This window comes from Eurytemora carolleeae, unplaced genomic scaffold (genome assembly GCF_000591075.1).
Source record: "Eurytemora carolleeae unplaced genomic scaffold, Eaff_2.0 scaffold246, whole genome shotgun sequence".
NCBI lineage: Eukaryota > Metazoa > Arthropoda > Copepoda > Calanoida > Temoridae > Eurytemora > Eurytemora carolleeae.
In genome coordinates this window covers 96,534-110,513 of record NW_019396137.1, presented here as the reverse complement: position 1 = coordinate 110,513, position 13,980 = coordinate 96,534, and the positions used below count along the sequence as shown (strand labels likewise).

The 13,980-nt window shown below is 31.3% G+C and overlaps 1 protein-coding gene across 1 annotated transcript; it reads left to right on the top strand.

Annotated features, from left to right (window-relative positions):
* The first annotated feature begins 1,591 nt into the window (after positions 1 to 1,591).
* On the top strand, positions 1,592 to 11,716 carry LOC111696042 (KH domain-containing, RNA-binding, signal transduction-associated protein 3). The gene is made up of 4 exons (XM_023465565.1): positions 1,592 to 2,112; positions 8,707 to 8,831; positions 10,297 to 10,461; positions 10,894 to 11,716. Exons 1-4 carry the CDS (start codon positions 1,692 to 1,694, stop codon positions 11,332 to 11,334), a joined length of 1,152 nt encoding a protein of 383 aa, XP_023321333.1. The 5' UTR covers positions 1,592 to 1,691; the 3' UTR covers positions 11,335 to 11,716.
* The last annotated feature ends 2,264 nt before the right edge of the window (positions 11,717 to 13,980 follow it).

The window sequence follows — 13,980 nt, the reverse complement described above, 5'->3', positions numbered from 1 at the left end:
ATGATTATATGGAACTCTTTAAAACTGTTCCCGCATATTCATGGTTATTTATTTATTTTCGCAAATACTGAAATTTACGTAATACTAGAAATTCAAGGCGCTTCGCGCCCTTCTTTCTAGCCTTAGAGGGCGCTTCGCACCCATCTTCTAAATTAGTTGTGAACATGTTCTCTTTGTGTACATCGTAAAACAAAACAAAAATAATTCGCGGATTTTCACAAAAAATTTCGCGGGGGGAGGGAGGGCTCGTCAAAAAAATCGGAGAAGACAATAAAACAATTGCAAAAAATATCTTGTTTTCTGATATTTTTTTATATCTGAGAATTCACAATCTTTGAAAACTGTTTTTAAGAATAAAAACTATAAAAAGAAAAAAAAGAAAATTCTCAGAAGATCTCACCCGACCAGCAGCAGTTAATGGTGGTTAAAGGGATTGTTCATTATTATTCTTTGGCGTTTTTTTTTCAATTTTCAAATAATATTAATTATAAAATACGATATTTGGCCCAATATGTCTCTAATCTAGAAAAATCAATTTAATTAAAATCAGTCCTGAGTGCTAAAAATTATGTTTTTAGTTTGTTCTATTCAAAAATTGTAAAATATTCCGTTAATTTTTTATATTTTTTATATTATATTTTTTCATATTTATTTAATAATTATTCCTTTTACATTTAGCATTTTACATTTATTTTGTTATTAATATGATGAAAAATAATTCTTAACCTTATATCTCTTATAAACATCTTTAAAAGTTAAAAAAACAGGCTTAGTTGTTTTTCTATTTAAAAGATGTGGTATTGAAATAAGTGTACAACCTCTTAAGGTAGTATATATACTATTGTAAATTGTCTCACGCTAATCATGAATATTTCACTATACTGGACATCCGCGTGAGAAATCAGTGAAAGTTTGGAGAAAATATTTAAATATTGATTTATTTTGTTGAAAATTAGAAATAAATCAAAAATGCAACATTTAAAAAAATTTTAACTATGACTATTTTCCTCCAAAAAAAAAAGAAATTTTAAGCTTTATTAAAACAAACTTTTACCAAAAGTTTGTTTCATTATCAGTTTTCACATTTTACTACATTATATTTTCATTTATTTTCTGCATTTCCTCAACTTTTTCTTTCAATTTTCTAATTTATTTTTTTCTACATTTTCCTACAATACCTACATTTATCAACATTTTCTTACATTTTCCTATTTTTATCTACATTTGCTAACATTTTCCTACTTTTTCCTAAACAATCCTACATTTTACTATATTTCCCTATATTTTCCTGCTTCATATAATTCTATCCATTAAAAGATTTAATCAATTAATGTCGAAAGTATAATGATGGAAGCAATTTATGAATCTTCTTCTAAAGATTAACTTTTATTAAACAGCATCTGGTTCATTAAAATATTCAAGATTTAGATGCCAACTATGTTTAGGAATCAAAACCCTACAGATTTATATGAAAGACAAGATCAGAGAGAAAACGGTTTGCGCCAAACTTGTAATTATTTAGTACCGGCCCGACTAGTATTTATTTTGTACCGGCCCGACACACCGCCACTCCACCAGGGCAGATATGATCTTCACTCTCTCACTTCCAGACTAGTCCAACACTGAACATGGTAACTGAGGGAGCTAATATCTAAACTAGGATTTAAAGAAAATAAGTTAAAAGCTTAAAAATGAGTGGAATAGGGAGCTATCCTTACTCTCTGATGGGATACAGTTACTCCCCCTATCTTCAGAACCTTCAGTTACAACCTGGTTTACTCAACCAGCAGCAGGCACAACCACAACAAACCTTACAGTCCGTCCCGACATACGGAGCAAATATTTACAACGGTCAACCTGTGGGGGCCATTCAAGCCAGTAGTTTATTACAACAACAGTTCCAAGGCCTTGGAACACAACCAGCTGGTCATCCAGGAACACAGAAGGTTGAAAGTGTTCCTGCTGTTCCGTCCCATGTTGAACCTCCTGTAGATGAGACTCCTGAGAATAAGGATGAATATATCCAGGAACTGATCAAGGAACGGGAAACTATTGAGAATAGTTCTGTGAGTAATCTATCCAAGTCTCATGTGTTGAGATTACTAAACCAAGGTGAGGATAATATTTACATGTCATCCTAGTTTCTTATGTCATCCTTTCATATTTTATATCATGTCATTCCCACTCTGCACTAGCCTTATTCCATCTCATCCCTAATACACTTATCCGTTCTAACCTCCCATCCTAAACTTATCTACTCTTATCCTTCATACATTTGACCTATTTCATCCTTCAAAACCCCTTTTATCCTTCACAAACTTATCCCATCTCATCGTTCAAAATTATCCTTCATAAACTTATCCTATTTCATCCTTTATAACCTTATCCCATCTCATCCTTCAAAAATTATCCTCTCTCATCCTTCATAAACTTATCCTATCTGATCCTTTATAACCTTATCCAAACTCACCCTTATAAACTTATCCCATCTCATCCTTCATAACCTTTACAATCTTATTCTTTATAAACTTATCACTTCTCATTTCTCAACCTTTAATCCATTATAAGCTTATCCTATCCCATCCTCTTGTCATTAATGAATTCATCCCATTTCATTAATCATTCATTTCATCTTTTTTTCCCTATTTTTAAAAATTCAATATTCATCCATCCTTTTTATCCTCTCATCTATATCATTTATCATTTTTTACCAATCTAAATAAATAAAACTTCTGGAAAGAAATAGATTTTAGCATTTTTTGCATATTAAATCTAATGGAACTGAATACTTTCCTGAAACTCGAATTTTCCAACTCCTATAGTGATAACCAGAAAACTCTGGAATAGGAAGTATGACTTTTAAACTTAATTTATGACTTTAAATAGTCCAACGAACATGAGGCACAACAATTGTGCAGTGTAAACAGACCCATTTCACTTTATAAGTGATTTAATAATTTACTAGTAAAACTATTTGCTTTTTAACAACATAAAATGCACTTTAGTATTGCTTTATTGTCGTCTTCCTATTCTACAGTTTTCTGGTTATTACTGTATCTTTGCAACCTATGTATGTATATCTTTCATATTTTAAGCTTTGTCTTTCTGATCCTATAGAACTCAAAGTCGAAGGTTTAAGTTTAATGACATCAAGTTGCAAAGATCTAATGATTAGAAAATTTGAGTATGAGAAGAGTAATCGATTTCTTCGGTTTTCCAATAATTTCAAGAGACGTAATTTGGCTAACTCTAAAAAAAATATCAATATGTTTAATCATCAATTATTTTCACATTTTTGTGGAAAATTGTTGAAAAGAATTCACACGGATCTCAATAAGCAAATAAGAAACATATTTCAAGTAATTATTAAAAGTTTTACGACAACTAATTATATTTCGGTTGTGTGTACTTTCAAAAGCTTCTTCAATTTCTTACACAATTTACGTTTTAATTATTCGACATTTTAAGTTTTCTGTTTCCAGAGTTATATTTTTAGTAGCTTGTTTCAAGTGACCTGCTTTCAGAGTTATATTTTCATTAGCTTGTTTCAAGTGACCTGTTTCCAGAGTTATTTTTTATTAGCTTGTTTCAAGTGATCTGTTTCCAGAGTTATATTTTCATTAGCTTGTTTCAAGTGACCTGTTTCCAGAGTTATATTTTCATTAACTTATTTCAAGTGTCCTTCTTCTAGAATTATATTTTCATTAACTTATTTTAAGTGACCTGTTTCCAGAGTTATATTTTCATTAGCTTGTTTCAAGTGACCTGCTTCCAGAGTTATATTTCATTCGCTTGTTTCAAGTGTCCTGTTTTCAGAATTATATTTTCATTAACTTATTTCAAGTGACCTGTTTCCAGGGTTATATTTTCATTAGCTTGTTTTAAGTGATCTGTTTCCAGAGTTATATTTTCATTAGCTAGTTTCAAGTCTCCTGTTTCCAGAGTTATATTTTTATTAACTTATTTAAGTCTCCTGTTTCAAGAGTTATATTTTCATTAACTTATTTCAAGTGACCTGTTTTCAGAGTTATATTTCATTCGCTTGTTTCAAGTGACCTGTTTCCAGAGTTATATTTTCATTAGCTTGTTTCAAGTGACCTGTTTCAGAGTTATTTTTCATTAACTTATTTCAAGTGACCTGTTTCCAGAGTTAAATTTTCATTAACTTGTTTCAAGTCTCCTGTTTCTGTCTTATTTGTCTCCGCGCCCTTTTTTCTCTTTTCCTTCTTCTTCAAGGTCTTCTGTTTTCTTATTTTCTCCTTTTTCTTTCCAAAAATGCAGATTTAAACCAAGAATGGATAAGTTAAAATTCTAGAAACTGATTCAAATCTAAGGATTTAGAAACTCCTTTGTATATTCTCCAGCTTCCAAACATACCTAGAGATAATCTAATTTATTCTCAACAGTTCTTGGCTCAGTCATCTAAATGAGAATGACTAGGACGGATGCAAGGTTTGCATGATCTCAGCAATTGATACGGTTTAACTCCGTTCTATCCGTCCCTGCCTTGTCCTTCAGAGTTTTCAAATCTTATCCTTGTTCTCCGAACCCAGTTCTCTTCTCAGGACAGAGATAGGACCTGGAGTTAATCTCAGATTTCAGATCTTGTAGAGAATTATATTTTTATCCGACCCGTGAAAGGAGGGAGGGGGAGAGGATGAAAAAGGGGGGGAGGAGGGGGTGGGGATTGACAAAAAGAAAGGAGTAGATGTTATTTATTATCAATCAAGAAAAATGTTCTTTTTATAAAATTCTCTAAATTAAAACAATGTGTACAGAATTTACGAGAATGTAAAACATGTCAAACTCCCGCGAAAATCTTATATTTTTCTAAGATGCAAAATGCATAATATAAATTATAAACCCCAAGTAACAAGCTGAAAAGAATAAATTGGAGAGAATTTTTTTAAAAATTTTTTATTATTAAACTTCAACACACTTGGTTGCTTTTCCTTTCTTTTCAATTCGACAAATTATTTTCTTTTTTTTTCTAACTTTAATGCCTCTTTTTAGCAAACCTGTTTTTTTAATTTTTAAATTTTTTTCTCACTTTTTTAGATTTACCCCTTCTTAAAACACAGTTTTAAATCTGCGGGATATTTTCTAAAACAGATGATAATATCGTTGAACACTTTTAAAATTTTCGTCTTGACTTTTTGTACAATTTATTCTTTATTTGGATGTGCCCCGGTCCAATACCCAAAAAAAGCAATGTTTATTTTATATAAATCTTGTACACAATGTAAACATTTTTCTGTATTATAGTTTGTGTTTTGATGTTTTGTTTTTTGTTTTTGTTTTTGATGTGCATTTAAACCACGCCCTAATCCCTCCCCCCCTATTCCTGATGGAAAATAATGCAGGATTTCTTCTTGAGAGTTTATTTTTTATCTATATTGTATAGATGTATTTATCCTTGTTTCTTTTTAATTTCCAAGAAAAAAAAACATAAAATTGAGACAGAACCGGCCCCTTTAAATTGTTATATTAAAAATAAGGTCCAGTTAGTCCTTAATGTATAAAATTCTTTATGGGTAGATCCAATTAGAGACATCCTAGATAATTAAATAATTTAGAGTCCACTTTTTTTAAAATTCCATGGGCGGGACCCTTCAGCTAGTATGTGTATCTATATAAAGTAGTTAAAGCTGTTTTTTTATTTGTTTATATGCCCGATCATATTTAACTCACCCTGACCGATTTGCATCAAATTTTGATCGGGGAACTCGTAAGAACCACGGAAATGTTCTTAACTTGGTGAGAAATTCTTAAGTTGAGTGAGTTTACTCCTATAGAGGAAACTCAGTTTGATTGCAAAGCTGGGTTCCCGAGCTAGTATGCTATGCACTAGGAAATTAAACACTAAAAGTGTGTTTAAAAGTCAAACAAAGCTTATATTTTGATATCTTTTATTTCGGTGCGAAGTGTATATTTTTTTGAGTTACACATTTTTAAAAGGGTAGTTAACATTACAAAAAGGAAGGGAACCATACTGCAGATGAGAGAGAGGGGCGAAATCATAGTAGCCCCTCCCCCCCTTTCTTGTCCTTGTAATATATAAGACCCTAAGTCTGTTTATTTGGTAACAATATCCACTGACAGTAGAATTCAGTCTACAGTATAGTTGAGATAAATGCGGGTTATGCAGATCAGATTATGTTTGATTGTTGTGCAGTAGATAGATTCAAAAGTTAACCTTGATTTCAATAGGTCAACATCTTAAAGCTTCTTTCATGTTCTTTCATGGTTCTTATTTTCCTTACTTACTCTTTTATGGTCCATCTTTTCCTCTCTTATTCTTTCATTGTCCTTCTTTAAGTAAGTAAATAATTAAGTAAGTCCTTCTTTTTCCCCCATTTACTTTTTCAATTTTCATTTCTTTTTTCTGTTATTTTTCTTCTGATCTTTTGTTTTAATTCCTTGATTTTTGCCGTTTTTCTAGTTTTTTAATATTCTTCATTCCTTCTACAGTCTTGCACCCATTTCTTTTATTCTTTCTTTTTTTTTTCTTCTTCTTCCCTTGATCTTAATATTTTTTTTCTCCATTTTCCTCGTTCTTGTTTTTTTTCTATTTTTGTTTATGTACTTCTAATTGTGCTTATATTCTAATTTCGAAACTTCAATCCAGATTTTTATTTATTGAGCTGTATTTCTCTCATCTTCTTTTTCCTCTCCGTTCTTCTTCAACCCTCAATCCTAAATCCTTAATCCTGATTCTCATCCTAATTTATGGAATTTCAACCAATATTTTGATTGAATACAGATAGAATTAAACCTATGAATAAATTATTTAGAAATAGATCATATGATCATAGATCATAGATCATAGATCATAGATCATAGATCATAGATCATAGTTCATATATCATTGACCATTGATGATAGATCATAGATCATAGATAATAGATCATAAGATATAGATCATAGATCATAGATCATGATTATAGAGCATAGATCATAGATCAAAGATCATAGATCATAGATCAAAGATCAAAGATCATAGATCATAGATCATAGATCAAATATCATAGATCATAGATCATTGATCATAGACCATAGATCATTGATCATAGATCATAGATCAAATTCATAGATCATTGATCATAGATCATAAATCATAAATCATAAATCATAGATCATAGATCATAGATCATAGATCATAGATCATAGATCATAGATCATAGATCATAGATCATTGACCATTGATCATAGATAATAGATCATAGATAATAGATCATAAGATCATAGATCATAGATCATAGATCATAGATCATAGATCATAGATCATAGATCATAGATCATAGATTATAGATCATAGTTCATAGATCATTGACCATTGATCATAGATAATAGATCATAGATAATAGATCATAAGATATAGATCATAGATCATAGATCATGATTATAGAGCATAGATCATAGATCATAGATCTAAGATCATAGATCATAGATCATAGATCAAAGATCATAGATCATAGATCATAGATCATAGATCAAATATAATAGATCATAGATCATAGATCAAATATAACAGATCATAGATCATTGATCATAGACCATAGATCATAGATCATAGATCATAGATCAAATTCATAGATCATAGATCATAGATCATAAATCATAAAACATAAATCATAGATCATAGATCATAGATCATAGATCATAGATCATAGATCATAGATCATTGATCATAGACCATAGATCATTGATCATAGATCATAGATCGATCATAGATCATAGATCATAGATCATAAATCATAAATCATAAATCATAGATCATAGATCAATCATAGATCATAGATCATAGATCATAGATCATATAGATCATAGATCAAAGATCATAGATCATAGATCATAGATCATAGATCATATAGATCATAGATCAAAGATCATAGATCATAGATCATAGATCATAGATCATAGATCATAGATCATATTTAGATTGGTTGTCAATGAAACCAATTGTGAGTACAGTGTATGTATGTTACCATGTTGATACGAGTATATGTCGTGAAAGATCTCCTTTAAGTGGATGATCTAACATGAAATCAGGATTTAGTTCTAAGGTCATGCATCCTCAGTATTCTATGAATGCCTTATAAACGCCATAGAACGGTTTAAAGGGACAGCATGGCGTTTACAGAGCAGGACATTATCTTGCCAACAAATACATAAATCCAACTTATCATAGAATATCTAGAATTAAAAAACATTAATTTTAAATTATTCATTTCTTAGGTAGAAACGATTACGTAGATAAACTGATATATTATAGACAAATAATAATATATTCAATATTTACGATATTTAGTAATACTACCCTTCCCTAATCGGATATCAGGAATTATCCAGCTACCTTTTAGCTAATTTATATTATAATATCCCTCTCTCCTGGGAGGGTATATAGGTGGGCGGGGGCGTAAGGGGGGTTCACTATAGAATTTTAAAAACATTTAGTCCTACCTAATACCCCATAACATATTTAGAAAACTTGATGAAAAGAGTTAGAACTTATGCCTAAACTTAAAAACAGACAAACAGAGATTACTACTTTATAAAGGAAGTTGTGTTTAATACACCCTCTTAACTTAAATATTTCATCATTCATTCGCTTCTGTGCCAATAGTCATTCGTCATTCATCCTTTCATCAATTCATTCTTTTATCCTAACCTTGTCCATTTTTATAATATTTTCTTTCATTACAGAGATCAGTAGACTTCAAGGAGGAGGGGTATTTTATGGAGATGATGTCAAGTTTCTGGATGTTTACAGAGAAAAGTGTACTAGAGCTACCATTCGAGTACTAGTTCCTCTTAGGGAGCATCCAAAGGTACAGTGCAGTGTTTACTGTAGGCACACTATTGTACTGTATAGAGAAAATTGTACTAAAGCAACTTTTAGAATACTGTAAGTTCCTCTTAGGGAGCATCCAAAGGTACAGTGTTTACTGTAGGCACACTATTTTACTGTATAGAGAAAATTGTACTAAAGCAACTATTAGAATACTGTAAGTTCCTCTCAGGGAGCATTCAAAGATACAGCTTACAGTGTACTGTAGATACACTATTGTAATGTATAGAGAAAAGTTTACTACAGCAACCATTTGAATCCTTTAAGTTTCTCTTAGGGAGCATTCCAAGGTGCTGTGTACTGTGTACTTTTTGCATCCACTATACAGAGAAAAGTGTATTAGAGAATAGATTAATAGACTTTCTATGGGAGCATCCTAATGTTCTGTATACTTTAACTATCCTATTGTACTGTATAGAGAAAAGTGTACTTTTACAATAGAGTACTATATTAAGGTTTAATAATTATTACTAATATACAGTGTGCTGCGTACTGTAGGAATACCATTGTACTGTATAGAAAAAAGTGTACTAGAGTTACCATTCGTGTACTAGTTCCTCTCAGGAAGCATCCCAAGGTACAGTGCACTGTGTACTGTAGGCATACTATTGTACTGTATAGAGAAGAATATACTAGAGCTACCATTAGAGTACTATATTAATGTTCAAGTTTTATTGGAATTGGATTAGGTATCAGCCAAAAACCACGTTCATTTTTGTGAAAAACTCCCTTTTTAACCCGCTTCTAGAGGTCCAATTATGTCCAATTGTTTGTACATGAAATACTTAAACTTGTTTTTACCCCAACCATGATTTTATTTTCCTTATTCCAAGAAGTCCAAGAATAAAGAAGAATGATTTGTATCATAAAGAAGAATGTAGACTAGACCTAAACCATAAATTAATAATTTTCTTCCAAAACCTTCAGATATTTAGACTTTATCTCAACATAGCTTTTCATCCATTATATTGTTAGAAAAGCTATGATTACTTTTTATATTGACATTACAGAAATATCATTATCGTTATCATTTATTTTTCCTTTTCCATAGTGGTTTCGTCATTATCTGCATTGTTTTTTATACTATAATAATTGTGGTAGATCTCATAAAATGGATTGGATGAAATAGTATGAGTATAAGTTTTTTAACTTGCATATTGCATATTGTATATGATACGTACAATCTGGGAACTAGGGTTTAAGCATGAGATAAGACAATTTTGAAAATAGATACACCGACCCGTTTAATTTGCTTTATAAATTGATTGTTAAGTTACTAGTCACACTTAATTTTGTATGTTTTTGTATTATTTCATAAATAAAAAAATGACTTACTTTTACTTATTTGCTTGATAAAAAAAAAAATACACATACACTTTTTCAAATGTCGTTTTATGGATCCCATTGCCTACATATTACACAAACTACTAATTTTTATATTTTAGTTTAATTTTGTTGGTAAGCTTCTGGGTCCAAAGGGTAACTCGTTGAAAAGGTTGCAGGAGGACACCCTCACGAAGATGGCAGTGCTGGGGAGGGGTAGCATGAGGGACAGGGAGAAGGAGGAGGAGCTAAGGGGGTCAGGAGACCCTAAATATGGGCATCTACAGGTACATTTTAGGGTATTTAGATGGGGATGTTAATTAAGCCCTTTAAGGGCGCTATACAAGTTTAATAGGGACTGTATAGACGTAATTTCAAATAAAACTTTATTTTAAAAAAACATCTTAGATTCACAACGGTACCCTGTACACTTTAATCTAAGTTACAATGAGGAAGATATCTTCGTTTTCATAATTTTCAAAAGCTTGAACACTGACAACTTCCTTCAAATGTGGTTAAACCACAATTGAAAAAAACATGTTACGCTAGAAAACCTATAAAATCTCCTTCATCGTTGGGAAGACCAAGGTTTAGGGCACTTTAAATGAATAATAATAGAATAGAATAATAAGCTACATATGTCATTTTCTTTTTTGGTTTTCTGCAGATGTTTTTAAACAAAACGTTTCTTATAAGCTAACGGACCTTATTTTGTTTAGGAAGAACTACACGTTGAAATCACTGCGTACGCTCCCCCGGCAGAAGCGTACGCACGGCTTGCGTTTGCTCTGACGGAGGTCAGGAAATATTTGATCCCAGACAGTAATGATACCATCAGACAACAACAAATGCGGGAACTTGAGATACTCACAACCGGCATGCCTGGAATGCCCGGCATGCCCCAAGGCTTAGTCCAAGGTATTCCGGGCATGGTCCCTGTTGACCCAACCTCCCAGCTACAGCTGATGACCTCCCCGTCCATCTTGATGCCCTCTCATGGTTACCATATTCCTCTACTTCCTACTCCACCCCTGGATACTCCTCCCTCTCCAACTATCTCAGCTCAGCCCACCAAGTATGAGCATGAAGATAGTGTTGACCATGAATCTGTTTACAAGGATAAATCCAAAGGAAAATCTCGAAAGTTCTCTCCGTACTGAAACAATAATGTATAAAAACCAATTCTAAGGAATGATGTGATAACAGATTATTAAAATATTATTATTAATACTCCCTAGCTCTCCATACAACCTGATACACTCTAGAATAATCTATATTATTTACTGGGAATAATTGATCTACTGCAGCCTGCAGGACAGCATCAGGGGACCCTTCTTTAGATAGAAAACGTCTAGGTTTAATCAAATTTGTTTCAATTCTAAAGAAAACAAGATAAAAACCAATCTAGTTGAGAGGAAAATAAAAGATGGGCTGAAGCCAAGGATTCTGAAGACTGGGTCCAATAATCTAGATCTGGATCAAACACAAAATTCTAGAGTAAACACAGATCTTCCGGAGACCGTCCAACATTTGCATAAAAAATCAATAAAATTTGCATTCTATATGAAAAAGAAAAATGCGCTAATTTACTGGAAATATTTAAAATTTTGATGAAACTATAGAGGGAACAAAGGAATTTGAGAAACAGTGATGCTAAGAGAAAAACTAGCTGATCTCAGCAGTTCTACAACTTTCATTTAGAGTAAAAACTGCTTTTACAGTTTAAGGATAGGGTAGAATATTTGGGACCAACAGATTTGATCAGTTAAATCAATTCAATTAAACCAGCAAAGAAACCTTTAAAAAATTTGTTTGCAACATTATACACAGAAACCAGTTTAAAAACAAGTTTAGAAACTAGTTTAAGAACCAGTTAACAAACCAGTTTACAAACCAGTTTACAAACCAGTTTACAAACCAGTTTACAAACCGGTTTACAAATATTTTTTTCAACAAAGGAAATGAGTCTTTGTCACAAACCTAAATTTTCTAATCCCTGTATCTTTGCAACCTGATGTTGTAAACCTGTGATATTTCAAACTAAGATTACTTGATATATCAGAATTTATAGTTTGAAATATCTAAGGTTTACGACATAGGATTGCAAAGATATAAGAATTAGAAAATCATAGTTTATGGCAAAGATTCAATTCCTTTAAAACTGATTTACCAAATGAGTAATGAATTATTCATCCTTGAATTTAAGTGTGAACATGTACTGAATGGATATTGTAGAAATGAATGTTATTTGATGAATAACTTTCACCATGTGACCATTGAATGAATGTATCACTTGTACTCATTGTGAAACATGAAAAAAACTTCAGACACACAACAAAGAATCTATTAATATTGTAAACAAGAAGAATTATATATGTAAGCTTGTATTAATTGTATTATAACATGTATTACAACAAAATGTCTATAATTGTTGTTTTTGTAAAAATATATCTAGTCAATATGTGCAATACAAGTTTTTAGAAGTTTTAGATTTTTTTCATTAAGAAATATACAGAGAGTTTAAATAAGTTAATTAACTTAATTAATTTGTTTAAGTAAAGCTGTATTGATAAGTGAATCTAGAGGCTAAATTATTTGGTACCTGCATTTAACAGTTTTTTTTTTCAATGCTAGTTCTTAGTCTTAATCTTTAGTCTACAGTTTTTTTTTCTCGTTTCATTGCCTTGCTTTAAAACAAATGATATGTTTGATAAGAAGTATATGCAAACGTACAGCCACATATTTACATTGATTAAAAATTTATTGGGATACGATACATCAAAATAAAACCAGAATAAATTGAGACAAAATTAAAAGAAATTATAAAAATTATAAAACTTGAACAATGTAAAATTTTGGATTTTCTTTTAATGGTTCTAGAATAGAAAGCCCTAAATGTAAATTAATCCCAAGAAATAGGATTAAATGACAGTATAAAAAATGTTCTGCAAAAATGAAGATAGATTGCTATTATACACGAATACCAAGCGTGTAAAATATTCTAACTTCTGATCGATTACAGATTAAGATTTGTAGCCTTTGCTAAGAAAACTGAAACATGTTTGGTTTGGTCAAATGGTGTCGGTGATAAAGTGCTGTACAGTGGTACTGGTAGTACTTACTCTACTCAAAATATAATTTTATTGTTTAATCCATGTTTGGTTTAAAGTTTTGATTGATTGAAACTTAAACTGAAAACTCTTGTATTGGGTTTCCCTAATCCTGATTGCTAAATCTCAGTATTGTGATTTCTCTCGTATTGGTCGCGCGCCAAAATGTTAAATTTGCTCGACTTCTGATGGGCTGTTAGGTTTCTACAATCGACACCTGATCGATTGATTGCAGTTTAAACAATTTCCCGGATATTAAAGTAAGATTAGATTAGAAAAAGAGGATATCAAGCGCGCATTGATCTCGATATCCACAATTTTAAAGTTTTCAGCTCGGTTTCTTTAATTAGCATAATATATATTTGAACATCTCTAAAACTTAACACGGTGTGCTAGTAAAATTTAATTCTTAAATAATAAAGTGTTTGAAAGTTTTTTAAACAGTTAACAGATCTGGTAACTTTTTTTTACATTGGATATCGAGATCAATGTTTGATCTCGATCTTTTGTTACTCTGAAGATTGATTAATCTTTATTCGATATCCCGCAGTGTATTTACTATTTGGACCCTAAAGGTACAACTTAAAGGTAGAGATTAAACATTAATCCTCAAATTAAAAGTGGCCTCAGTGGATATAGAGATCAAGCGATTGGATTTGAGTATCTACCACAAAAGTTCCCAGCTCAGAGCTGGGA

Coding starts and splice junctions, on each gene's coding strand:
- LOC111696042 (XM_023465565.1), top strand. CDS start 1,692: ATGAGTGGAATAGGGAGCTATCCTTACTCTCTGATGGGATACAGTTAC. Junction 8,832..10,296: donor CTCTTAGGGAGCATCCAAAG/GTACAGTGCAGT, acceptor TTTATATTTTAG/TTTAATTTTGTTGGTAAGCT. Junction 10,462..10,893: donor CTAAATATGGGCATCTACAG/GTACATTTTAGG, acceptor TATTTTGTTTAG/GAAGAACTACACGTTGAAAT.